This window comes from Myripristis murdjan, chromosome 19 (assembly GCF_902150065.1).
Source record: "Myripristis murdjan chromosome 19, fMyrMur1.1, whole genome shotgun sequence".
Classification (NCBI taxonomy): domain Eukaryota; kingdom Metazoa; phylum Chordata; class Actinopteri; order Holocentriformes; family Holocentridae; genus Myripristis; species Myripristis murdjan.
This window is the reverse complement of record NC_043998.1, coordinates 13,310,001-13,337,500: the sequence shown is the minus strand read 5'-3', so window position 1 is coordinate 13,337,500 and position 27,500 is coordinate 13,310,001. Positions and strand designations below refer to the sequence as shown.

Here is a 27,500-nt window from a genome sequence, read left to right as displayed (position 1 = left end):
ATAACCAATAATGTCACATGTGTGTTTCCCACAAAAATTAATTTGCGTGCAACAACAGCCATTTATCCTTAAAGAAATACACCAGGATTAATGACTGTTAAGTGATGTTAATATAAACACAGAAATCATCCATAGGTCCCTTGTAGATTGGACGCTCCACTGTGGTAAGTGATAAGTGATAATAATTCACTAAAGAAAACATTAATACAATGTTGTAAATGTATTTATTGTACATTTTGCGTACATTTTGTCAATCATCTGTGCAAAACTGTCAGACTTAGCTGCATGCACTCAGTGGCCACTTTATTAGGTCCACCTGCTCAGTCTAATACAATCCATTACAACTGTTCTGCCATAAAATTGACTTTTATGATGTCTGTAATCCTCAGGTTTTCTTTTTGTCACAGTAACAGAGGTGTTCATTCACTTCTGTGTTTGGCACTGAGCTCATAGTTAGTGCTGCTGTTGGACTGGACTGTGTTTACTGAGAGGTGTTTCTACTATTCTGTCCCTCCTCATGTATACAAACGGAGAGGACAGAAAAACAGAAACACTACATAATATAATGTAGTAAACACTAATATAATGTAGTCCAGTACAAGTCCTGTACAGGTGGATCTGATAAAGTGACAGTTGAGTATATTGTCTCACATGAATTGAATGCAATTTAATAATCAAGTAAAATACTAACCCTTTTCTGATTACAGCTTCACAGAGATGACTAAAATACTAAAATGTTAACATGAAATAAAACCAATACTTCTATTTAATTTTTTTTTAATTCATTTTATTTATTTATTTATTTGTCTGTAAATAAGGAAGCAATTTGAAGATAAACAATCAAAAGATTAACCAATGAAAATAGCCATCAGTTAACCTCTGATATGATGCTACTATCTCATATCACCCCACCTATTATACTGCATGCTAAAGAGTTAGCATGGATAGCTAATGATCTATTGGGGAAAAATGCATGATTCTGATGTTTCCTCATTGCTTATTGGATGAACTGACCAAGGGGCCGACCCTCTAGAAACTCGGTGTATTCCTCTACTTGCTCTCTGACACGGTTGCTCGGGATAATTGTTTTAGCTACATGCCTAAAATATGAAAAAGTAAAGTAAATGTTCATGCATGCCAAGACCTGACAGCCTGCTCTATATATCAGAGAAGATGTTTGGGTTTTTACAGTGTGTTTCCAGTTCAGTACAGCTGACATGCGGTGTGTGTTTAACATTTCACATTCTGCGTCTGTAAGATTTGTGCACGTGTGTGTGTATGTAAAAACACATCACTCTGTCAGCGCAGACTCACCGGCTCGTGGCGAGGCGTCCAGCTGCACTTCCTGCGCAGATTGAGCCTCTTCCTGATTGGACACTGATGCTCCGCCCCCACATCCACAGCCCCTCCCTCCATCTCCAGGGCCCGGGCGGCCGCCAGCGTCGCCAGACTGTGGAGGTCAAAGGTCAGCATGTCCTCACCTGAGGAGAGACGGAGCGTGAGGGGTTTGAGTTTCGGTTTAAATTGGGGCTTTTCATAACAGCTGATAGAGAGGGGGAGAGAGAAAAAAGAGACAAAGACAGAGAGAGGGAGAGAGAGAGAGAGGGAGAGAGAGAGAGAGAGAGACCATGTTATAAAACATTTTGTGCAATGAACAGATTTATTTATGGAGCGATGAAACCGTGCATTGAAAAGTGTTGATATTTATGATATTAGCTGTGTAGTTTCTTTGATGTATATTGGCGTTCCTGCCTAATCTTGCACACAAACACCACACACGCACACACACACACACACACACACACACACACACACACACATCAGGGGGAGCGGTGGAGAAAGATCTCTACATCTATCACTGTCATTAACTCTGTCATTGTCACAGCGCCAGCAGATGAGACAGAATATTCATGAGACGATCCACACACACAGAAACCATGCACATACACACCACACACACACACACACACACACACATACACGCACACACACAACACAAACCTATGCAAATAGAGCGCACGCATCGTGTAAATACACACATACACCTACAAATTTTTGCTGAGCTGCGCAGACGATGCGTGCGAACGTGCTTATATCTGTGTGTGTGTGTGTGTGTGTGTGTGTGTAAGCAGAGAGAGAACTGGAGAGAAGGAGAGCAACGGGCAGGAGGGAGGAGAGCGAGACAATGAGAGGGAGGGAGGGAGGGAGAGGAGGGTAAAGGGGAGGAGAAGCAATAAGAGGCAAAGTGTTTATTGAGCTATCTATTTATTCTCCTACATCTCCTCATTACGGACGTGGACACAATCCAATTTCCCCTTTGGGGAGGTGAGGAGAGAGGAGAGGAGGAGAGAGGAGAGGAAACACTGCAAAAAATCTCCATCTTAGTAATATGCTCTCCTATTCACTCCCAAAAATCGGGTTTTCTTGAAAGTAGTGAAAAAAATCTCCCACTTGTTTCCAATACGGATCAACTTGTTTCTGGAATTTTCTTGCCCTGTTCTGCCTGGTTTCAACACATTTATACTTGTTGCCAGGAAAAGAATCCTGAAACAAGTGTTGAACAACCAATTTAACAGTAAATATCAGTGTTAAGATGGAGAGTGAAAGGAAAGGAAAACAATTCAGACTGAATGACTAGAGGACAGAAACAACAAGAGAGAGAGAGAGAGAGAGAGAGAGAGAGAGAGAGACAGAGAGAGTAAAAGGTGTGTGTGTGTGTGTGTGTGTGTGTGTGTGTGTGTCAACATGTGTGTGTGTGTGTGTGTGTGGAAGCGGGAGGGATTGAACAGTGAGGACTTCATATGTGGAGAGAAATCAAAATGAGAGCATGAATGGAAGAGAGAATGAATGAATGGGTGAACGACAGGTAACTCCCCTGAGAGAGAGAGAGAGAGAGAGAGAGAGAGAGAGAGAGAGAGAGAGCAGAGAGAGAGAGAGAGAGAGAGAGAGAGAGAGAGAGAGAGAGAGAGCAGAGAGAGAGCAGAGAGAGAGAGAGAAGGAGATGAGAGATGCAGTTTTGTCCCGTCCCGGCTTGCAGAGGTCAATGCCGTCTCGTCTGTCAGGCCTCTGAGCCAATGGGACGGTCCGATTACCATGACAGAGTGACATCACCACTGACATCACCGCGCCTAGTTTAGTATCCTGGAGGATGGCCGCAATCGATGGATGCCTTCTGCCCACAGTACACACACACACACACACACACACACACACTCCTACAGTAATAACACCACAGGCTGTAATAAGAGGTGGCACATGGGATTTCAAGGGGAAAATGGAAAACCAAGGAGGAATTTGCAAAGTGTTATAGGCCTGGGGCTGAATTCACAAAATCTTTCCAAGAAAAGTGTACTTTTTTTTTTTTTTTTCCTTAATTTAGTAATATTAAAATAAAATGGAAAAAAATAAAACTTACAAATAAATTCTATTCTGGAAATGAAAGTTCTCCAATGTGTGTTTGCTTTTTTTTTCTTAACTTGAAGACAACCTTCACCTGTCTTACAATAAATGAAAAGCTAAACCTCTAATTTCACACATTTAAACAAATTTTACTCAATTAGGCAATAGCTCAAAGATTTTTCTAACACCTAACATGGAGATTTACATGTAATGTTAAGCTTTATTTGGACCCGGGTAGCATTATGGCTGTTGAAAATATGAGGAGTGTTATAGGCTTTAGTTTAGCCAAATAACACAGCCAATAATTAAATCTTTTCATATACTTATTTATCTAAGTAAACCACTGGATGGATTGTGTGATGTGAAATGCTGAATTTGTAGCATAATACATCAAGCCAAGTTTCCAAATACCTGATAGACAATAATAAAATTCACAATGTTAAATAATGAAAATTTTAAATAATTTTAAATAAGGAAATTTAAATTTGGTCTTCAAGCCTCAATGGCAGCTGCAAGCCGAAAGTTTATTGACCACATTTAATTGAGGCATTATTGTGATAAGTTGGAGAACTCAAGAAATTCATAACAAATGAGACTATTATTCAGACATTTTTTTCAGAAATTTCTCCCTAAGTCATTTCTTAAGATGTAGCTTGGGAAAACATGAGTGACTCCGGCCCCGAGTCGCCATTCCAGAGAAAGTTTATTCTCTTGATTTTTAAATATAAGTCATATATGATCTCAAAGCTGCCACACACGCCTCCTCTGTCTATGTGTAAGTAGATATAATGGTGCTAATTTTTACTGAGGGGAAAGTATCCCTTGATTCCCTAATCTGTAATTGCGATCTGCAGTGTGCGGCAGAGATATCCGTCCCTGTCAAGCAGCAGCATAAATGCATCTGTCCAGGATCGGTTTCATCTCCCCGCCACATTGAAAATGACAAAAACGCCATCAGCAGTATTAATAATATTCCGCGCAGTGAGGCCGGAGTGGGTTTTTAAATAAATGTGTTGCAATTTAGACAACGTTTGCCACGCCACGACAGGACTTATTGATTTCACACCTATTACACATGCTAACCACGCACACACACGTGTAAACAAATGCACATATATAAACACGCGCACACACGCTCTCACTCTCTCCCTGTCCTACACACACACACACACAGACAGCTGCGGAGCGACTTATGATTTTTACACTTATTAATTCCGTCTACAGGGCTTGCAGAGGCAGGATTTACACACAAGATTACATTGGTTTAATAAAAAAAAAAAAAAAAAAAAAAAAGAGACGGGTGAGGGGGAAAAAAACAGACAAAGGGAGGACGAGGCACAGGCAGGGAACAGGCAGCCTGGTGTAGAGACACATAGACGCTGATGGAGGAGAGCAGGGATTCATCTGGGATTACTTAACAGCTTACACACACACACACGCACACACAAACTAACAGACACACACAGATGCTGGCATAAATAAAAACACTTTCTCTCAGAGGGACGAGGGAAAATAGGAGCGCTTACAGAAGAAGTGTTTTAAAAGGAAAGGGTCTAATTAGCAAAGCAAGACGCCAGAGCCTGGGGGAGGCTGGGGATAGTTGGGCTGCTCTGCTGTCAGGGTGTGTGTGTGTGTGTGTGTGTGTATGCGTGTGTATGCATGTGTGTCCTGGCTTGAGTCTGAACCTCTGCTTGTTGGTCAATTTCTGCGCAGTGTGTCCATGACGCTGTAACAATCTGCCTTCTCCTCCTCTCTCATTCATTATCTTCGTCTTGTGCACAAACACACACACACACACACATGCACACACATACACACGCACGCAGGCAGAAAGCATCTCATCTTTGGACAAGAACAGTCTGAGCTGAAGAAAGGAAGCTGGACAGTCGATGGGAAATGTGTGTGTGTGTGTGTGAACATGACATGCTCCACATCTGGGTTCCACACATTTCTCAGCACTTTTTTTTTCTCTCTCTCTGTGTGTGTGTGTGTGTGTGTGTGTGTGTGTGTGTGTGTGTGTAAAGACTCAAGCTAGTTTTCCAGAGGTCATTGTTTGGCCACTTTCATCTGATTTTTACTGGTATTTTTTGTCCTTTTTAAGGCAATTTTATTGAACTATGAAATGCTGTGTTTGTACCACTAAGATCTGTTTTATTTTAAATCATAATATGTACGTCCCACACTTCTTTCCCAATACTGGAAATACTGGAATACTGGAAACCATGGAGAAGAGGATGGCGCCGTTCTACCTCTTATTGTCCATCTTACAGCCCATTGTTGTGTTTTTTACAATGCCGGTTGGTTATTTTTTGTCGATGCAGTAGTTTGTATGGGTCAGTATATTGTTTTCTGACCAAGAACTGGTTTATGTTTTTCTCCTGGAATGCACTGAAAACAATTCCTGTCATATGATCAACAACGTACAGTGGCCCCCAGGGGACATCTAGTCGCATTTTTGTCTGAATATTTGGCAACTCAACCTAGCGAATGTGAACAGTGTAAAACTGGGGAATTCAAGAGCATTTTTGCCCCGAGTCCTTATTAACCTCTTGAACTCCTGATTTAGCCATAAAGTTTTCTAAGTAGCTTCAAAGCTAGAAAAAAAAGCTATACCACAAAGATATTGAGTGAAATATTCTAACTCCAGATGCCACTGTTGTATGGCTGCAGCATTACATCAAGTAGAGCAGATCTAGATGTTGTGTGCATCATCTGTGTGCCTCATTTCTCCGCAGTTCAGCAGGACATATTTGGTATCTTTGGAAACCTTGGAATCTCCACTAGAACTTCCAGTAAAGCTGCTCTGTGGTTTTCAACAAAGCTCAGCCAAGCAGCTTGCATTTGTAATGACAAATGGGAACTGAATGCTTATGGCACTAAGATTAACACACTCACCCTCTGCCTCTGTCTTCTGGCTCTCCCTGCTCCTCTGCTGGATCTCCAGCTCGGCCAGCTCACCCAGTATCTCCATGCCGTGGTGGGGCTGGGGGCTCGGAGCGGGGGTGGTGGGGACGGGTGGGTGCAGGGCGTCCCTGGTGGCACACAGAGCCGCGGCAATCAGGAGCTCCAGGCTCCACATGTAGGCCCCTTGGAGCTCGGCTGCTGCTGCTGCCCCGGCCACAGGAGGGAGGAGGGGGGTGGAGGACCGGGACGGGGAAGGGGGAGAGCTGCCTATTAGCTCCACTGACTCCCTGCCTGGACTCCTCCCTCTCCCCTCCTCCTCTTCCTCCTCCTCTTCCTCCTCATCTTCAACCACCTCTACATTCCCTGTATCTTTGCCAACATCCTCCTTCTCCTCTTCCTGCTCAATCAGCTCTACAGGCACAGAGTCGCTGCAGTCTGCCGATTCTGGCTCGGTTTTCTCTTCTTCCTCCTCTGTTCCTCGCTCTCCCTCATCTTCCTGGTTTTTGGGAGGCTGCGTTGCCTCAAGGCTTGCCTTCTGACCCAGAGACAGCTCACCTTTTGGCGCTTTGCCTGTGGCTGTGGCTGGGCTGACGGGATCTGGAAATGGAGCTGAGGCTGAGGATGGAAACGAGGCAGGGCGTGGTGGCATTCTACAGATCTTGCTTTCGTTGCAGGACAATGCAGACTCCAAGACAGGGACACCCCTTTCCTTCCAGCCTCCGCTCCTCCCTCTCCCCCTCTGTACCTCCACTCTGGGACACGACCACTTCACAGTCCTTCTCTTCTTCTTCTTCCTCCTCTCTCCCCTCTTCCTCTTCTGGGAGAGGCTGAATGTGGCAAGGATGTGGGCGAGATTTGCAGTCGGGTTCCGCTGGCTCCGCCTCCAGAGTGGCCTGCTCAGCCAATCGGGCTTCAGAAGGTGAGGGCCCTGCCTTGTATCCCGTGGCGATTGAAGGGTAGGTGTAAACAGGTGGCAGGTCTGGAGGACAGAGATGAAAGCAGAGCTGGATTAGCATCTTCTAGCATGAGACCTATTCACGGTCACTCATGATGAAATACTTCTTTATATTATCTGAGGTATATTAAAAAAATCCTCTCTCTATTCATTCATTTAGCCCCTCCTACTCCAAAATACAGTTTGACTTTTGTCCAAATATATGGAAACAACACACAATAAGGCAGATCAGCCCACTGGCATTGAGAAAATGACTTGATTTGATTCAAGAAAATTTGGGAAACAAGTTGATTAACATTGGAAACAAGTGGGTTAGCTCATCCCCCTGGCAGATTTTTTTCACTTGTTTTAAGAAAAGTAAAATTTTAAAGCCCAACATGAGGCTAAATGACTTGTTACGATGGAGTTTTTTTTTTTTTTTTTTTTTTTTTTGCAGTGTGAGAATTTTTCTTTAAATCGAGCCTGCAGCCTTTTTAAATTCCACATGGACTGTTCATTGCCATTCTGTGCAGGCAGACGGGGTGAAGCACATGATTACAGTTGGCATAATACACAGACAGCAGGGTGCAGAGAACATAGGGAGAGTGTGTGTCTGTGTGTGTGTGTGTGTGTGAATGTGTGTGAGTGTACAGTATTGTGTATTGTATATGTGTGTGTGCAGGAGCGTGAGTGAGTGTATAGATCTATGTGGGATATTGATGACACCCTGCCGTTTTCCTGTGATTGCAGCACCGGCCCTGTCACCCCTGCGCCGTATTATTGATGGTATCCCTCCGCCCCCCCTGACAATGCAGCCAGATGAATGCGTATCCTTCCGCCTGTTTCTTCTCAAGGACCCCTGAAGGATAAGGAGGGTCCGTCTGAAAATTTCACTGACCTTCCACTTCTAACACACACATGCACGCAAATACACAGAGCGCAGATGTGTGTGTGTGCATGCGTGCACGCTCACGGATACACACACTCATAGTGAACGTTCACAATCTTTCACTGACCTTAATGGCTGACCGGCCTCCTGTCCCTCTTTTTCTAGCACAAAAAAAGAGTGCATGTGTACATGGACACACACACACACACTCAAGGACACACAGACCAAGGGAGCATCCATGCTTCAAACACTTTCTCCAAAATCAAAGAATACCATGCTTCAAAGACCAGCGCTCCTAGATTTCTACAGCAGTATCTGCCATCTCTCTCTTGTGCTCTCTCTCTCTCTCTCTCTCTCTCTGTCTCTGTCTCTCACTCTCATGTCGTCTTTATCTATCTGCTCTACCTTTTTTTGTCTACCTGTTCCTCCTCCCTCTCAGTCTCGGTGGTTAATGGTGACTGGCACAGGTCTTAACCCTCAGAAATGTCCGAACCATTATTTTTCTGCTCTCAGTATAGGGCTAATAAAGGACAGATCTGGTTTCATCTTTTTTGGCATTTGGGTGTGGACAGCACACAGTGTGCACACAGTGTGCATGCAGTGTAACATACAGAACAGAAATAATTCATTCAGGGTCTGAAAGTAACACCAAAAGCAGTAAAATTTGTCTTTGGGAGATTAATTAATGATGGTCACCTGCCACACTATTTGGAAACCTTTGATATGGCAATATTTCAATTGCCCAGTTACACATGTTTCCACTGCTTGCTTTGAAACTCCTTCAAATGCTTGTTTGGAGTTTGAATGCTGTTGTGCTTCATGAAGGATTACAGACTTGATCCACTGTATAAGTGAGTAAGCACGTTTTAAATTACAAAATATAGGCTACAGTAGCTGAATCTGATTTTTTTTTTTTTTTTAAAAAAAGCTGATTATACACAAAATATCAATGAAGACAAGTGCAGTGGCATCTTTTTATGGAAAAAAGAATGCATTAAATTACATTTACATATTTTGTCCAGCACAACATTAACATTAACATTTTTTTAAAAAAACTTTGTTGGACATCAACCAACTGGCTTTTCCAAACCAAACCCACCTGGCTCTAAGGACTGTGGGTAGTCCTGAGGCGGCTGCCCCTCCCCCCTGTCGCTGCCCCTGTCTGACCCTTTGGACAGGTGTGACGGAGCCGGGCTGAGCGCTGGCGATCGGGGCGCTGCTGCCGCCGGGCTGGGTGCAGGGTTCAGGGGGTTCGGCGGGTGCGGTCTCCTGGACGGGGAGTGGTAACAAGGTGACTGACGGCTGCTGGGACACACGCCTGGAGACGGGGTGGAGGTCTTGGGAGGAGGCGGGGTGTGGGAGAAGGGTTTGGCTGATCGAGAGGAGGTGGAGGAAGAGGAGGAGGAAGACGAGGAAGTTCTGGATGCCAGAGATTCGTGAGAAGAGTCTTCGATGGTGATGGCGTGTTCCTCTGGTTTTCTCTGTAAAAGAGTTAAAGGAGCAGAAATAGAGGAATAATCTACAACATGTTCATTTCAGTGCATGTCCGATTTGCTATTGTCTATCAGCAACTGATCACCAGTGAAAAGAATGCATACGAGAGCTTTAACAGGACATGTGCCGGTCGGTGATGGAAGTCATGCTTTTTACATTTCTGTAGCCAGTAAAACTGGTTTGTTTGAAATAAACAGAAGAAGAACTGGGTAGTTAGAATGAGCAGCAATGAAAAGACAAGGAAACAAATTCATCTACAGAAAATCCAAGGAAAAAGATCACAGTACTAGACACAGTGTTTGACTGCTGAGTGATCTTTGGGAAGTGTAGTGCAGAAACACCACAGCAATGACACCAAATACCAGAAACAAAAATGAGGAACTTAAGGATTTACACATTAAAAAGTGTAATATTAATGTCTTACACAAATTTTGTTGAGTGTGATATTGCAAAATATTTCTTAGAGTTGAGAAATCAGAATATTTTTGTATATGTGTTCAGAAAAAATCTAACTAAATCATCTGTGCTGAATCCTCCAAGGAGGAGTATGAACTTTGGCTTCCAGCTCTCAGTATTTCCAAACTTCCTGATCTACATCTGCAAACAGTTTCATAACAATATGTGGGTTATGTGGTAGCCAGAGAAGAAACTGTACAGCATTGCACAACTTTTAGAATGGAAAGTGTCCTCTGACCACATGTGCCTGGGTTATGAATGTAAGTGCTACCTGTCCTAAGGAGTGTCGGTGCATGTGCTCCATGGCTCGCTGCTGCTGCTGCTGCTGTTGCTGCTGGTGGTGCTGATGCTGCAGGGCATACAGCTCCTGTTGCCGTAGGAACGAGGAGCGTGAGTAGACGGGGTGATGCTGCAGATGAGGTGGGGGGCCCCGGCCTCCGTATACAGGCGGCCAAAGTCCTGACTGCTCCAGCACATCTGGAGGAAGAGACAGACAGAATGAGAGAGGCAGGGAGGGTTATTCGCCCTTTCTTTGATCTGAAATCTGTAATTCTCCCATATTATGTACATTTCATAAAGCATTTACAAGCAGGAATGAAACAGCATTAAAGAAAGAAAGAAAGAAAGAAAGAAAGAAAGAAAGAAAGAAAGAAAGAAAGAAAGAAACTGCGAATGCAAATTGAAATGGAAAATGACTACTGCCAAACTCACACCATCACACTTTTTGAATTATTAAGCAGCAAAATTGTCAGCACAAAAACATTTTTACAGCTGCAGAGAAAGTCATTATGAGAAACTGCGTCACAGGAATCTCAAACCTCCACTGTGAATGTGTGTGGGACGGCAGGCCAGTTTGGTCATCTTTACTGAATGAATAACAAGTGTTTTGCAGTGTGTGTTGGCCGCAGACACAACCAATGAATCCCGAATGCAAGCTCTACATCCCCCATTTACTTCTCTCTCTCCCTCTCTCTCTCTCTCTCTCTCTATTTCCACTGGTGTCTTCCAGTGCTGGGAAACACACGTTTTCTGGAAAGCCCCACCCAGGGCACATATGAATTCAGACACACACACCGCACACACACACATCTCTCCTTGGCTGCCTTGTCGCTGGGAACCTTTGTTCTGTGAGATTAGCCTGAGTGGGCTAATGTTTCCCAGGGGAAGGGTTCAGTGGATGCACTTCCCCTCTCTGCAGGAACTCCCATGGAGCGAGGCAAGGGAGGCGGGAGATAATTAAATTTCACAGCCTGTTTGCAAAGCAGCGTTGACACACACACACACACACACACACACACACACACACACACACACACACACACTATTTCTCTCTGGCAAGGCTGAAATGTACAACACAACCCATAACACTGAGCAATGTCTCATGTTTTTCCAGACACTACAATGCTCACACAACTCGCACCTAACTTCAGAAGCACCCCCCTCAACCACACACACACACACACACACACACACACACACACACACACACATACACTTCTCTTCCCAAAGCATCAGTCCAAAACACACCAGTCAGCCACCGCAAAAGAGATGAACGCCAGTTAAAATGGTTTGCATAACGCCGGGCACCCGGAGAGGGGGGAGCAATGGAGTATCTGCTCCCATTAACAAAGCTATAAAACACAGCACCGCTGACAGAGAGACTTAGTTGAGCATTTTACTATGATTAGCCAATGATACTAAAACTCTGGGAGAGAAATGGGAGGGCCTTTGATGGTACAGCTGGAGAGAGAGAGAGAGAGAGAAAGGGGGAGGGAGGATAGGAGAGGGAGGGATGCAGGACAGTAAAATAGTATATATGGCAGGGAAGAGATAAGTATGAGCTGTACTGCAAAAAAATCTATCTTAACAAGTCATTTAGTCTCATATCCAGTGTTAGAATCTTGTTTTCCTCTAAAAATCTCCGAGTGGGATCAGATAACCCCACTTGTTAGTGTCATTTTCTTGATCCTAGTGGGTTGATCTGCCTTATTGTACCTTGTTTCCACATATTTTATACTTGTGCCCAGAAAAACTCCAGTGAAACTGCATTGGAAGTGGGATTATCTCACTGGCAGAAGAGTGAATAGTAAATGTGAGACAAAATGACTTGGAAAGTTTTATTGCAGCATGTGCCTGTTGGGTGTATGCGTGCAGCTTCGTGGTTATAGGTGTGTGCTGTTGTTGTGAGAGCATGCTCAGTCATACCAAGTGGGTGATGTGGTCCAGGTTCTGCAGGAAGGACCACCAGCGGGGTGTTGGGGTCTTGAGTTAGCGACCCCAGGACGGGCTGCAGAGGGCTGGGAAGACCTGCTGGGAAGCCTGGACTCATCCCGACATGGCTCAGACCTGGAGCAAACATGGACACAAAATACAATAAAATGAGGACAGAGTTAAAGTAAAAAAATAAATGTCTGTTTCAACCTTCACTCAGTACATCAAAGCTTTCACACTTGCTGCTCTAAGCACTCGGTGTCTGCTAGATCTTTCGTGAGAAAAATGAACAGGCACAACGAAAGTGATGCATGATGTGATCCCATCAGTGGCAACGGAGGTTTCTTTTGATTAAATAGAAAAACTGGGTGGTTAACATGAGCAGTGATAGCCACCGTGGCTGAGCAGACAAAGAAAACAGTGCCACCTACAGAATCTCAAACTACATCAACAGAAAATCAGCAGAAAAGATGTTACAATACTGGACACAACACTTCATTCATCAGTGAGAAAGGCAGCACAGAAACAGCATGGAACAAACTGCTTGGCACCAAAGATGTCAGCAGGATAAAAAATGAATATATATTAACAAAAAAAAAAAAAAAAAAAAAAAAAAAAAAAACAAGATCAAAAGGAAGTAGATCCACACTCAGGATATATTGGCCCTCAGACTTCATCTGTGTTTACTTGTGTAGTCTAGGGAGGGCAATACAGCGGTTTTGAGCACAGGAGAATGTATGAATGAATTTCCAGGCAAAGTTAATCAAAAAAGGTAGTGGATTTCTGGGATTGCCACTTTAGAAAGAAAAGTTGAAAACAGGGTAAATCAAAGCTACATGGTGTAAATAAAACTGCCACTACGGCCACTCCATGTTACTCACTATATGAATGGCCCATCCAAAGGGAGGGACTTCCTGTCCTCTGCATCCAATGGTGATGGGCTGGGTGAGCATGTGCTGAAGGGTCCGCCCCTAGCTGGCTGGCTCCGCCGGGGACCAAGAGGTGAGAGGTCAGGTCGCCGTGGCAACTACTGGAGGGGTGGATCCTGGCAAACTCCACCCGATCTTTGTTTTCCCTGGTGAGATAGGAAGGGGGGCGGGGGGAGGGCTTTGTTATTATCTTCATTATCCCTCTTATTGTCATCACCATCATCACCATGATTATCATCATTATCTTCATCCTCATCATCTTCATTACCGCCGCTGCCATTATGATCATCAAAAAAAAAAAAAAAAAAAGGAAAGAAAGAAAGGAAAGTGACGGCAAGAGGAGCCGACACCATCCTCTGCCTGGCCGTTGAGTTCTCATTATATGTTTTCTTCCCTTAATATGACTACATAACAAGAGCCCGATACTTCAGATACATCAGTATTAGTCCCAACATTAATGCACCGCACGTCATCTCAAACAGAGAGAGAGAGAGAGAGAGAGAGAGAAGGAGAGAGAGAGAGAGAGAGAGAGAGAGACAGAAATACTACATCAAAGGGTGAGAGGAGTAAAATGCAGAGAGGGGATGAGAGAAAAGAGAAGCCGAGCCTCAGAGAGGGAGAGAAGCAGAGAGGATAAAAGAAGTGCAGCTTATCAGATGAGAGAGAAAAAAATGAATAGATGCTACTGTGCGTGTGTGTATGTGTGTGTGTCAGTGGGTGTCTATATCTTAGCATCTGCGTATGCGTCTGCGTGTCTAAGAGTGTGTGCATATGCATGTATATGTCTGTGTCACTGCATGTGTGTGTGTGTGTGTGTGTGTGTGGTACCTGATGAGCATTTCTCGGTCTCTGTCCAGATGATGAAGACTAATCTGTTCCTCTGTCATCCTCTTCCTCTCCTCCGCCTCCCGGCCCAGTGGATACACGGAGCGCGACACTCCTGAATGGCAAACGCAAAATGAAAGAGTGTAAGGAGGGCTTATGGCATCGTTAACACACCCACCCAAAACATGAGTGTCACTTCTCCGTGTGACTTAATCTTTCAGTTTACATTCAAGCTGCCCCGTCTAAATCTACTTTGCTTAGTGATTTCCTGTTTTCCCAGAATGCCTTTGGACAACCCCAAGAGGAATGGACCTAAACTTGTTGCTTTCAGCTGCAGGTTTTATGCGCTGGTGGATGGAGATGGAGCAGATAGCAGGTGTGATGTCTTACGGGTGCATTACATTCTGGTCTACTGAAGCAACTGCTGATGGATAAAACGGTGTCTGCCTTTTGGAGAGTGAATTTCTCACTGTATGATTATTGATTCTCCGTGCAAAATGGTGAGTCTACAAAGAACCTCTTCCTCTTTGACTCTGGGAATGCCACCAAAACCTGATATTTCGCGTTGATGTTTTAGATAAGAGAACATTTATCCAGTATGAATGCTGTATTGGAAATATGTCAGTGTCATGCCATGCTGCTGGTGTTTAGCCAGTTATCAGGAATAGGAAAAACACACCACCAAACAACAAAATGGACCAAGGAATGGAGGGTACATTGCCAACATAAAATGGCATCTTACTTCCTTGATTTTATGTATTTCCTCTGATAACATGGCGTGACGTGGGGTGGGATTATTTGGTGGTTTGAACCAACAGGATACGCTCAAATTTGAACGGGATGGTGGAGAGGTGAGATTGTTTAAAAATTTGTGAAGGTTTTATTGGATGAAATGTTCATGATGTCAACTTGTGCAGCATGAGATCAGCACTAAAGTTGCACTGTTTTCACAGAAGTAAAAAATAACATTTCCTCTAATAGGGACTGTAACAGTGCTGCAGTATTTCAGGGTGGATTTATTTTTTTCCCTCTAAAGCATTTGTGAACACAAAGAGCATTAATTGACTTTCAGTGTGAGGAAGGTAGACGGTGTCTGACCTTTCATGCTGGGCAGCACCCTGCCCTGTCTGCTGTGTCCAGGTGGGGTGTCTGAGGGCCGATGGGGTGGTCTGGCAACTGCAACCGCAATCCCCACTGGTGGCTGTCGCACCTCCCCCTCTCCCGCCTCCCCCGCCTCCTTCCCACCTCGCTCCCCTCTCTCCGTCTCATTGCTGGAGCCTCGGCGAGGGGGCAGCGGCTGCTTGGCGGGGTCTTGCGGTGAGGCGTTACCTCTGCCTCCCCTTTCTGATCTCTCTCCACCCTGCTTGAGGCAGCCAAGACCTCCGAAGGGGCTCCGGTGGGGCAGCAGCAAAGGCTGCTGGGAGCTGTAGTTCATTAGATTCTTCATAGCACTGCCCTCACTTTCAGTGGAGTGTGGGGAGGAGCGGGATGGAGGGTGGGTGTTAGGAGCCCTGCTGCTGACCCCTTTTACATCACTGTTACCACCTGTTGCATGATGGGAGGTTTTTCTCTGGTCCTCCTGGTGGCCACTTCGCGCCCCCCATGAAGGTGCTGTCTGACCTCCGTCCTTTCCCTTCTCTTCTCCTGCCCCGTGGCTGCTGTGCTGCTGGTGCCGTATCCTCGCCACCTTCTGCCCCTCCCTCTGTAATGTCGCCCCTGATCCTGCCTTCCCGTCAGGATGAGGACCTGCATGGGGACAGTCTCTGAAGGGAGGAGTGCTGGCGTACGGGCCGCTCTTAGACATTCCTAGTCCAGCCCCGGTATGCGTTCCCTGGGCTTCCAGCGGCAGCGAGGGCCGATAAACATCATCCAGCACCTCCACATCTCTGGAGGAAGATGAGGCATCCAGGCTGCAGGACCGCAGCTCCACTTGAGGGCTCGGGTTGGGGGTGTTTTTGTGGGAGTTGGTCCAGTCGGGGGGCTTGTCGGCCTTGCCGTAGCCCAGCTGCTGCTGGTGCGTCTGGGACTGCTCCTTCCGCTGGCAGCCGCTGGGCTGCTGAGAGGAGCTTTCGTAAGATCCTCCTCCAACCTTCTCAGCCGCTTTGTCGTCTCCTTTCCTTCCACCTCCTCCTGCCCCACGACAGTCAGGGGCTGCGAGGTCTCCCAGTGGCCCAACAGAGGGGACGTAAGTAGGGCCGGTGACTTTTACTTCCCTGCTAGAACCTCCAGGGGCAGATGCTGGATCTTTGGAGGGCGGCAGGGTAAGGGGGGCTGGGGGGCAGTAAAACTCGGGATGCGGGTGGTGATGGGGGTGGTGTAGCCAGCCGCCAGCCACAGTGGAGCTTATGTGCAAGGGGTGAGGCGGGGGTGGTGGAGGGGGAGGGGGAGGAGGCATGGAGTAGGATGCCACAGAATGGGGCGTCGGAGGGGCAAGGATGGCTGTGGCTGCGGCCGCCCCTCTCCTCATACATTCAGAGGAGGAAGTCGGGGATTCACTGATCCTCATCTCCCCGCTCACCGGCCCCTCCTTGGAGCAGCGCCTAGCCCCACCAGATGGAGGACGACCCGCCCCGACGCTGCAGCTGCTCAGTGCCGCCCCTTTCGCTCCTGCAGTCTCTGTCCCAGAGCCGCTGGACAGTTTACAGGTGCTCAAATGCTTCGTCCCCTGGCTGCCCAAGTCACTGTCTCTATACTCTTTGTGTCGCTCCAGGGAGTGTCTGTGGTCCTCCTCCCTGCCCAGCGGCGTGAGGTGAGGGGGGAGGGCATGGTGGTACGCCTGGTGGTGGCCCGGCGGAGTGGTGGAGGCTGCATTCGCCTGATGTGGGTGGTGATGGTGGACCTGGTGATGTTTATCTTTGACCTCCTGGTGCCGCTCTTTGCTGCTCGATCGCTCCTTCTCCTTTGACGCCGACGACGCCGCTTTCTCCCCTGCTTCCTTGCCGCTCTTCCCTCCTCCTCCTCCTCCTCCCCCGCCGCCTCCTCCTCCGCCCGTGTCAGTCTCTCGGCTGCAAGAGCCCAGTGGGTGGCCGGGGGCGGTCCTCGACAGTGGTGGAAGGCTGTGATTGGTGGAGAGGAGAGGGGGCTGGGCAGGAAGGCCTCTCAGGTAAAAGTGATCTGAAAGAGCCGGAAGAGATGTGACTTAAAATCAGGGCTTCTGAAAAAGTCATGTCATTCTGAAAAGCCCATTTCAGACAAGGAAGGACAGCGAATTTAATACATTTTTGGTACATTCGTAAGTCTCAATTTAAAAATTCAGTAACAAGTTAGTCACGAATGTAGTGATTTATTTTCCATTGTGTTCATGCTATGTTCACCAAACTAAATAATAAACTTTAATAAGACCACTGGCTATGAAGTGAGTTTCAAATTTTGGTTAAGGAAATAAAAAAAGAGTCAGAAATTCAACATTTTAGTCTTTGAAAAATCAGGTAATTTTACGACTGACATAGAATGGGAAGTTTGTGAAATGGATTACTACAGTTGGTTTCATTTATCAGTTTCAAAAAAAAAAAAAAAAACTCCAGAGAGCATTCAAATGTCAGCTGCAATGTGGCTGTTTCACAACACAATTTTCGTCAATTTCACAATATGTTTCTGTGATGATATCTGGGGGAAAAAGGAAAAAGAAGCTGCCAGGTTTGAAGGTCTGGATTCTGTGATAAGTACCGGTTGTTCTTCAGTCCGATGAAGCAGCTTGGAGAGTTACCTGTAAAACAATTTTTTTTTAACCTTCTTATACACACACTCAGACCAACACCTACCTTTCTGAGTTTCATAGAAGCGGTGCTGTCCATAGAGACCGTTGCTATGGTGATCGAGGGGACTCATGGGGAGGAACGGAGAAGCAAGACTTCCTGAATAGCGGGGATACCCTGACAGAAGGAGGGAGAGGGAGAAAAAAAAAAAAAGAGATGTTTCTGTGCAGCTTCGACATTCAGCAGTCCTCTAAACAAGCGGTTTATCTGTACAATCTATCATGAAATGGGGCCATTTTGGAAAAACGCACAGAAAATATGGCCGGTTAGTGCTTCTTTCACCGTAAATGCACTTTTTTTTTTTTTTTTGCGCAAACACGCCGCATGAGTTGACATTATTTACAGTGGACAAAGTGGTGACAAAAACCACAGCCGACAGCCACTGCCAAGAGTTTGCAGCGTTTCACTGGATGGAATTTGCTCTTCTACAAAACGCATTTTTTCCCAAACCCAAGACAAATAATATGAACTGTTGCTCCCCTGCCCCCTTCAGCCCTCCCACCCCACCCCAACACACACACTCGCTCACACACACACACACACACACACACACAACTCTTCCCAGGAGGTCACCGGGAGGTAAATGGTCGTTCCACTCTGTTCTTCGCTCTCAAGGACGTTGAACTGCATCCTGGGATAGAGGAGGTCTTAGTGGTTGTGGTGATGTGGGAGGATGCGTGTATGGATGTGTGTATGTGTGTGTGTGTGTGTGTGTGTGGATGGGGGGATTATTCATGCGGGGGGAACAAAAAATGCTAAACCACCAGTGACACACACATACACACACAGGAAACACTTCTGAGCTCACGTATTAGCACACACACACACCTCAGAGGGCACACATCTCCACGTCACACTGCCAAAGGGCTCGGATTATGTCTGTGTGTTTGTGCATGTGTGTGTGTGTGTGTGTGTGTGTGTGTGTGTGTGTGCGTGTGTGTGTGTGTGTGCGTGTGTGTGTGTGTGTCCTCCGGCAGCTGGTTTCATGCCCCACAGAGTGTCCTTGCCGGCCCGTTAATTGGCAGCCGTTAAAAGTTTAACGGTGGTGGCCAAAGTAAACAGCACTCCATAAAAACTCATCCTACGCATTCCACAGTCGCACTGCAAAACCACCAACACCCCCTCACTGCGCTCAGCATGTGTGTGTGTGTGTGTGTGTGTGTGTGTGTGTGTGGGTGGGTGGGAGTAAAGCGTGTCTGCGAGCGCGTATATGTGTACACACTGTATGTAAATGCATCAGTGTGTGTGTGTGTGTGTGTGTGTGTGTGTGATTACTCCAACTGGTTAACAACCAGTGAATCTAAATGGCGACAATTAGCCAAAAGGCTCTATCAGCCATCTAAAGCCAATCCCCCGAGTAATGATGAGTGATAAAACTCAGATGGAGGGAGGGAGGGAGGGGGGGACAGGGAGTGGGGGTTGGTGAGGGGTGGGGGCAAAAAGAGGGCGAGAAAAAAGAGAGAGAAAAGAAAAGAAGAGAAGAGAAGGAATGGAAGAAGGCAGAGAGAGGAGTTTGGATGGATAACAGAGAGAAAATGAAAAAGAGAGAAAGAGAAGGAGAGAGAGAGAGAGTACGGCTGTGGATAAATGGTGAAAAGCCCCCAATCTGCTGTTGTGAGGTGTGTGTGTGTGTGTGTGTGTGTGTATGTGGGGTGGTGGTGTGTGGGTGGGAGTGGGGGGGGGGTAAAGTGGGAGAGATGAAGGAGGAAGTGAAAGGAAGTGGAGAGCTTTGAGATGGCAGAGATGAGAGGACAGAAGAAAAGAAAAGGGAGGTAAGGAGAGGAGAGGAGTGAGGGAAAAGATGAGGACAGGTGTGGAAGAGGGAGAGCGAGTGTGTGTGTGTGTGTGTGTGTGTGTGTGTGTGTGTGTGTGTGTGTGTGTGTGTGTGCGTGGCAGAGAATAGGTGTGTGCGGTTGTGGGGAGATAGTGTACGCAACTGTGCATTTGCCCATGAATATGTCTCATCTGTAACTCTCTCTCTCTTGCTCTCCACCTCTCTCTCTCTTTCTCTCGCTCTGTGTGTGAGTGTCTGTGTGTGTGTGTGTGTGTGTGTGTGTGTGTGTGTGTATGTGTGTGCGCAGCGGCCAGGTTTCTTCTCTCTGTGCTGGCGGGGCTCCACTCTCTGGACCGTGGCCAGCTGGCAGACCGCCTACCGGAGCTCCCTGGCTTGAATTCTTAAAAACAATCATTTGTAGTGTGTGTGTGCCTCTGTTTGTGCGTGTACGTGTGTGTGTGCGTGTGTGTGTGTGTGTGTGTTCAGACATCAAAGGTGAGCCACACAGACACAAAATCTGTCTGATAGGCGCGCACACACATTCTCCCTCCACACAGCCCATCTCTCTCTCTCTCTCTCTCCTGTGTGCGTTCACACTGCAGCGCTGCCTCCCTCTCCAACTCTTTCTATGAATCTGATTCAGGACAGTCACTCGGGGCGACACCGGCGCTGAATCGCTCGTTTTCAGGGCTTAACTGTTGCTGTTTAACACATAATGAGTTACAAGTGAGGCATCTGTACAAATAAAACTCCTGCACTCAAGCTTTAAAGCCACGCGAGGCAAGATCATTATGTAAATAGATCCTTTCACCATTCTGAATCCCAAAGCGGGGCCACAACAGAGAACGGTGACCCATCACCCCTGACAGGTACGGCCACCTGAGCATCCATCCTCCATCCAGAGAAGGCTGGACTCACCTACTTTAGATCTTTTGCCTCTCTCATCCTAAGAAAGTCGAGAAGCCAATAAGATCCATGAACTGCCCTCTCATTAGCCTCTTGAGTTGTCCGTCCTAATTTGATCAGGAAAGCCTCAGCGTGTTTATGGTCCCAGTGATTTGTGCAGTTCTCTTCGATGGCGTGGTTGAATATTGTCTCCGAGCGCTTCAGATTTTGCCAGCTGCTTGTTCACTCTGTGCTTCCCTGTGAAAGCATATTCTGCAAATGCAGGCGGAAGTGGAAACCCGAAAACTCGATATCTGGTCAAACCAGAAGTCCAAGGAAATAGAAGAGCATTGTTAACGCGACTCTCATCCCTTCAAAAGCACTGCAGACCAGCTGGGTGGAGTTTAATGATGCCATGTTCTAATGATTTCTGGGTAAGCTCAGTGAATAGTCTTTGCACACCTGAGTCATCTTCATGTTGGTACAAAACAGCAAAAACAGACAAAATGAGCGAAGGAGGTTGTCCAGCACATGGCTATAGCTTGCATAGGTTTTGCAAGTTACAGGAATTTACAGGTGTATCTCCTTTCTTCATTTTGGCGTTGAATACTGTTGAAGTTCAGAACTTTTCCAGCGGTTACCTCTCGCTGTCATCTGGATGCGCAAACATGCAGAGCTGCCTCGTGAAGCCGTAAGTGTGGATGTCTTGAATCAGTGCCGTCGCTGATCTTGCTGCAAGGGACTGAACAGCAGAACGGCATGAAAATAAGAATAGCAGTCCGCGTCGTCGGTGAGCCAAGTCCTTCTTCCCTCAAAAATCAGCAGAACTTTCCATGACAATTTACATGTGCCTGTTCCATCAAACATGTGGGTTAACCTTAGAGGAGGGTTTTGGACAAGAGATGTGTGGAGGGTGAAAATGAAACAGAGGATGCTAGAAAGCAAGCGATGAGAGCCGGTTTCTGTGGCGTCGGCCTGCGGTCGCAAAGACCAACGGCGTTTCTCTTAATTGCTAAGAGAGCAATCTCTTGAACGATTTTTTAATAATTTGTGTTTGCAGTTGCAGGTGATATGTTTGCATTGCTCGTGTCATACAGTTAACCTAACAGAGATGTTGAACAGTAAAAAGGGTATTCTTCCTGGTTCCTGTGTTCTGGGGACAGTCCCTGCAGTAGAGGTGGGGTAACAGGATGTACTCCACTGCCAAACTGTGGCTGCTGGTAGAAAACTGGACTTGCACTTCCTGCATTCCTCACCAAACGACGACTAACACATGCATGTGGTTACAAGAATAACTTGCAGGTTGACCGTTTAACTTTCGCGGTAATTTGAAATGAAGTTTTTGGAGCATTCGATTGCAAACTATCAAAAGACAGTGCAAAATAAAGTTGACGCCCACGCTGAGAGCTGATTGGTTGCCGTTTTGGCGCCGTAGCCGGCACTGTTGGGATCGAGTCGAAATCGCCGGGCGTTGCTGCTCGCTCGCTCACTCGCTCGCTCGTGGTTTGTGAGAAACTGGCGAAATGTGAAATCCTAATTCTGGCTGTTTTCCGTTAGTTGAGAAACACTGCCTGTGGCGGAAGCTGTCATTCTGCTGAGGCCGGCCTAGAGTTTATCTCTTTAGACTCATCATGCTGTCAGTGAAGAAGTCTTTTTGTACTCACAGATACACACAGAGAAACACACACACACACACATGCACACAGACACACACACACACACCTGAAAGAGACAGATAACTAAGTCAGCCTTACTCTTTGACCACAAACGGTTAACAGCCAAAAGAGGACATGATGCATGTGGATGCGCACTGTGTGTGTATGTGAGTGTGTGTGCGTGAGTGTGAGTGTGTGTCTGATCAGGAAGGGGGCCGTTGGAGGTCGGTTAGCCCAGAAGGGGCCCTGAGGGTGGGGCTGCGGTCGGAGGGGCGGGGGTGTGACGGAGGAGTGGATGGTGGACGGGGTGTGAGTGTGTGTGGAGGGAAAAAGGGGCTCCTGAAACTTGAGGCTCCCCCCTTGAAGCAGGTGGGAGGTTAGTGGGTGAAAGGGGCTGAGACAATGTAGGCTTGTGTCTGCAGGAGGTCTCGACCTAGAGCTGTTTTTGTAATTACGGCCTATTATAATAACACGTGCGTGTGTGTGTGTGTGTGTGTGTTATGAGTCAAGACAAGAGGCGTAAGACAAACCTATATATTTTTAAAAGCGATACTTGAAAGCAACGTTTTGGTCGCGTGCCGGTTTTGAGAGAGTCACGCTGCTCCAACAGACAAAAATAAACACAAAGCCATACGCAGGCTGACAGAGAGCCAGAATAGAGTGTTATGTGCATGTCTGTGTGTTTGTGTGTGTGTATGTGTGTGTGTGTGTGTGTGCATGTGTGTGTGTAAGTAGCATCCTCCGAGGCGTTGCTGCTGTGTGTGTTTGGCCTCAGCTCAGTGCTGGTTAAACCACTTAATGACTCCGTCTCTATCTAATCCCAAACCAAGACCCAGGATTAACCAGAGACCCAAGCACTCTGGGCTGCCTTGTGCATGTGTGTGTGCACGCGTGTGTGTGTGTGTGTGTGTGTGTGTGTGTGGATCTTACCTTCATGTGAATGGGGGAACCAGATGGGAGAGGCACTGGAGTGGGGTCCTCCCCTGTAGGAGGGGGAGGAGGGGGACGCAGGGGGGCCCGGAGGGTGAGGAGGGTGCGAAGGGGGAGAGCCCAAACTGCTGGCAAGGAAGGAACCCATGAAGGAAGCACCTGAGGAGCACAGAGAGACGGAGGGCCAGAGGTCAGAGAGGAGGCTTTCAAATGTGAAGGTGAAGCGTCGGGGTGAATGCATGTTCGGTTAAAGGTCCTTGGAAAAATTAAAGGTTGTTAAAAGGAACTGTGACGTGTTTTTAAATGCTTTAAATTGAATGCTGAGATGCTTTTTTAACTTGAATGTTGAAAGATACCTGCTGAGTGCTACTTCCAGCTTCGTTGCACAAAAAGTCTCAGCCACAAGATCGTCTCCCTTTGGACTCACATTCGCTGCAAAAACGCAAAATCTTACCAAGATTATTTGTCTTATTTCAAGTCAAAAATGTCTTATTTCTAGTCAAAATATCTCATTACACTTAAAATAAGACATGATCACCTCAAAAGTAAATTGTTTTTAGACAATTTTGAAACAAGCAAATTTTCACTTGTTTCAAGTGAATTTTCACTTGAAACAAGTGAAAATTTGCTTGTTTCATTGGCAAAATTTGCCAGTGGAAAAAGTGAAAATTCACTTGAAATAAGTGAAAATTAGCTAGAAACAAGAAACAAATTTTGCCAATGAAACAAGCAATGCCAATTTTCACTTGAAACAAGAGACAATTGTCTAAAAACAATTTACTTTTGAGGTGATCATGTCTTATTTTAAGTGTAATGAGATATTTTGACTAGTAATAAGACATTTTTGACTTGAAATAAGACAAATAATCTTGGTAAGATTTTGAGTTTTTGCAGTGTTGTTTTTATGCTAAAGCCTGGGACACGACAACATGACCTCAGAGAACAGGTGGAGACTGACGCCGATGGTCTGATCGCTTTCCGTCCCCTCACATCTCCTGTCATCATCGCACCACACACACACTACAGCTGATGGTCGACACGCGGCACGCTGTGCGCCTATTCTCTATGCAAGGAGGTGGTAGTATACTCTCAAAAAAAAATCAACCGTAAACCTCAAGATCGCAGAAAGATACAGAAACTAGCAGAGCAAAGGTTTGGTCAAACGAATTGGGAATATGTCTGATTAGAAGTTGTGGCTGGCCCTGGTACTGTCAGTTTGAAGGTTTGCTTACTCCAACTTGCTCTTTCAGCCTTATTTGGCTTCTCGTGCTCTGATTAATTTAGACTAAACTGCCTTCAGAAAGCCCTCACCCCCAGTTTTTCAGCTGACTGAAACATTGGCTAAACGTGGCTTGAAAAAGGCACTTTGGGTTACACTTTTCTATCTTCACGTGAGAAGAAAAAGAGGAGGGAAAACTTTGCCGGAAGAGGTAATTAGCCATGAAATGATTTCAGTTGTGCAAGTCCAGTATAAATTGTGAAGTGCGGTTGATGTAAAATGCTCCACTAAAGATCAGCTGTGAAACTGTGAGGGACTGGGACTTTCGCCACAGACATCCGCGTTGCAACGTCTGTGATGATGCAGAAACTTGTTTGGTATTAGATTGAAAGTAATGAAGTAAAAGTAAAAGTTGCATACTGTATGTGTGCGTACCCTGATGATACGACATGCTAACTGTGCGGTAAATACTTAAAATAAAGCCTGACCCAAATATTTTGTTGCTGTCACTTGAATTTGTGTCTTTCCAACATCACTGTCAGCTCATACTGGTATCAGATGTGAGCTGCGTCCTTGAAGTCTTCCATAAGAGCCAGATATGAGCGATAATTTGGAAATGAACGCGACAACCTGCAGAGTGAAGCAGGATGAAGAACTTTTTGAAACAAACTGAGTTTCAGAGGCGAGTGAAGAGACTCGGCTCTGTTTGAATGAATCTCCACTTATCAGCGTGCTCTCATTTAGCAGAACAACCCGAACAGTTGTAGGGGAAGGAAGAAACAAATCCACAGGGAATCAGGCAATTAGTCACTGGATGGAGGGAGGGAGAGAGAGAGAGAGAGAGAGAGAGAGAGAGAGAGAGAGAGAGGGAGAGAGAGAGAGAGGAAGAGAGAGAGAGAGAGAGAGAGAGAGAGAGAGAGAAAGGTGGGTTGGGTCGCTACCCATAAACATTGCCTCACATCAGAAACAATTACCGCAACCACAACAGTCCGCATCCGACTTTGACTTTACACACACACACACACACACACGTACAGTATGCACACCTCAACCACGACCCAACGCCCAAACAACCACAACCACAAGTGCCTTCAACTGTCTGCCAATCTGTCTCTCTCACTCTCTCTTCTCCTTGGCATCACTGTCACACACACACACACACACACACAGGGGAGGAGAGCATGGAGCGGTAAAGCCCCCTGGAGACAAGGGCATGGGACGAAGAGAGAGAGAGAAGCAGCAATGTGAATGAATAGATGAGTGAGAAGGGTGTGTATTTGTGTGTGTGTGTGTGTTAGGGGAGGGAGGGGTCTATTTTTACAGCTGGATCCCAAGCATCAATACGCACACTGATAAACACACACACACACACACACACACACATTGTACATGCACCCAGACAATTTAAAAGTAGAAATCCCTCTGTTTTTGCGCTCGATATTTTCACTCTCTGTAGTCATAACAAATTCTGAGAGAGAGAGCGGAAAAAAAGGAAAGACACTGTTTTTGGAAACTCAGCCAAAACTTTCCCTTCAAGAAAGACATTTGTTTTCTCTCTCTCTCTCTCTTTCTCTCTCTCTCTCTCTCGCTCTCTCAGCCTCTTTCAGACAGGATATTTTTACAGTGTTTTCTTTTTTTCCCCTGCACCAAATCCTCTCTTGTACAACTGTAGATCAGTGGCCTTTCAGGCTGGTTTCACAAGGCCCCCTGGCAGCATACACACACACACACACACACACACGCTCACACACACATGCACGCACAAATACACACACACTGCTTAGACAGACAAAATGACACACACTTGTTGGTCTCTGCACCTTGCCAACGAAGAGCGCGGCATCATTTGTCAAGAGAGAAGAAAGGCTTGTTTCCAGATTTTTTTTTTTTTTTTATGATGACTTACCTAACACAGTGAAGAATCAAAAATAAAACAGCAACAGATAAAGTAATTGACAAATAAAAAAAAATCTAATAATTAATTATATAAATTGACAAATCAAAAATATGATAATCGACCACTTAAAATATGCTTTTTTTTAAATTATAATTTGTAATTATCAGATTAACTTACTGACTGACAGATTGAATGAATTCATTCATTATTGTATTAATTTATGTATTTTGTTTTATTTATTATTTTTTTATTATCACACTGTTGGTTCTTTTATTGTTTTATCCATCCTTTGATTCACACAGCTCTTAACTGATAGATTGGTCTGTCAAATGATTTACCTTTTGATTGATTATTGGAAATCACACATAAACCTCCATAGGCAGCGTTCAGTGAGGCCGAGGGTCATGAAAAGTATGCAGCAGTTAAATGGTAATGTAAACTTTTATTTAAAAAAAAAAAGGAAGAAGAAGAAGAAGAATAACAAGGAAAAGCGAGTGATGAAAATGTGAGTTAGAGGGATTTTCACAGCAGCAGCAGCAGCAGCAGCAGCAGCAGTGATATTGATTAGTATGTCTCAGCAAAGTAAATACTCTGCATTCCTTATTCAGTTTCTCTCCTCCACCCCCACAGATCTCTAACCCCCCCATCTTTTTCCATTTACTCATCTTCCTCTCTGTCCTCCTCTCTTCGTTTTTCCCCCATTCCCTATTTCCTGTCATCTCCTCCCCTCTCTGTCTGTTTTTTGTCGGCGTGTTGAGGAGAAAATCATATTTGCCCGCTCCCTCTGGCCCGCTGATATGGAAAATCATCTCCGAGGCCAACTGCTAACGTAAACCTTATTTCTGTCCCCCCACCTTCTTCTTTTCCTGCCCTCTGTTTCCGCCTTTGTTTTAGCCCCATCCACATATTCCCTTTCCGCCTGTCAGCGCTGCATCCTCTCCTACAGTTTCCTGCAGCTCTGAGCAGAAACACCGACCAAAGAATGAATGCAAACACACCAAACCACCAACAGTTGATAAGGTGCAATATGAGCGAGGAGGGAAACTCAGCACAACAAACACAAACTCGTCAAATATCACAGTCACTCTCATCCGCAGCGTTTTTCACTTCCTGGCAGCCAACCGGCACAGCCGAGGGAGATTTTCTGATTAGGCCGAAAAAAATCCTCATCGCTGTTAATGTGAGCCATTTCTGACCTTTGTGACATCATCAATATGCGCCACACAGGAGACTCCCGTCATATCGTATTTATAATAAACATGAGCGGCTGACCGGGTGCTGGGGGTAATTAGAAGTGGGACACGTCAGGATGTTTCGCCGGCTCCTCTCTTTCCGCCGCGATTT

At 45.9% G+C, this 27,500-nt stretch overlaps 1 protein-coding gene across 1 annotated transcript in view; it reads right to left on the bottom strand.

The window, feature by feature from the left end:
• bahcc1b (BAH domain and coiled-coil containing 1b) overlaps nucleotides 1-27,500 on the bottom strand; it is a 68,138-nt gene that overhangs the window by 19,364 nt on the left and 21,274 nt on the right. The window contains 11 exon segments of the mRNA XM_030077993.1: nucleotides 1,315-1,481; nucleotides 6,295-7,000; nucleotides 7,002-7,282; nucleotides 9,226-9,607; nucleotides 10,348-10,553; nucleotides 12,282-12,422; nucleotides 13,169-13,362; nucleotides 14,045-14,156; nucleotides 15,140-17,155; nucleotides 17,803-17,913; nucleotides 23,041-23,199. Of these exon segments, the coding sequence (XP_029933853.1) occupies nucleotides 1,315-1,481; nucleotides 6,295-7,000; nucleotides 7,002-7,282; nucleotides 9,226-9,607; nucleotides 10,348-10,553; nucleotides 12,282-12,422; nucleotides 13,169-13,362; nucleotides 14,045-14,156; nucleotides 15,140-17,155; nucleotides 17,803-17,913; nucleotides 23,041-23,199 (4,475 nt within the window).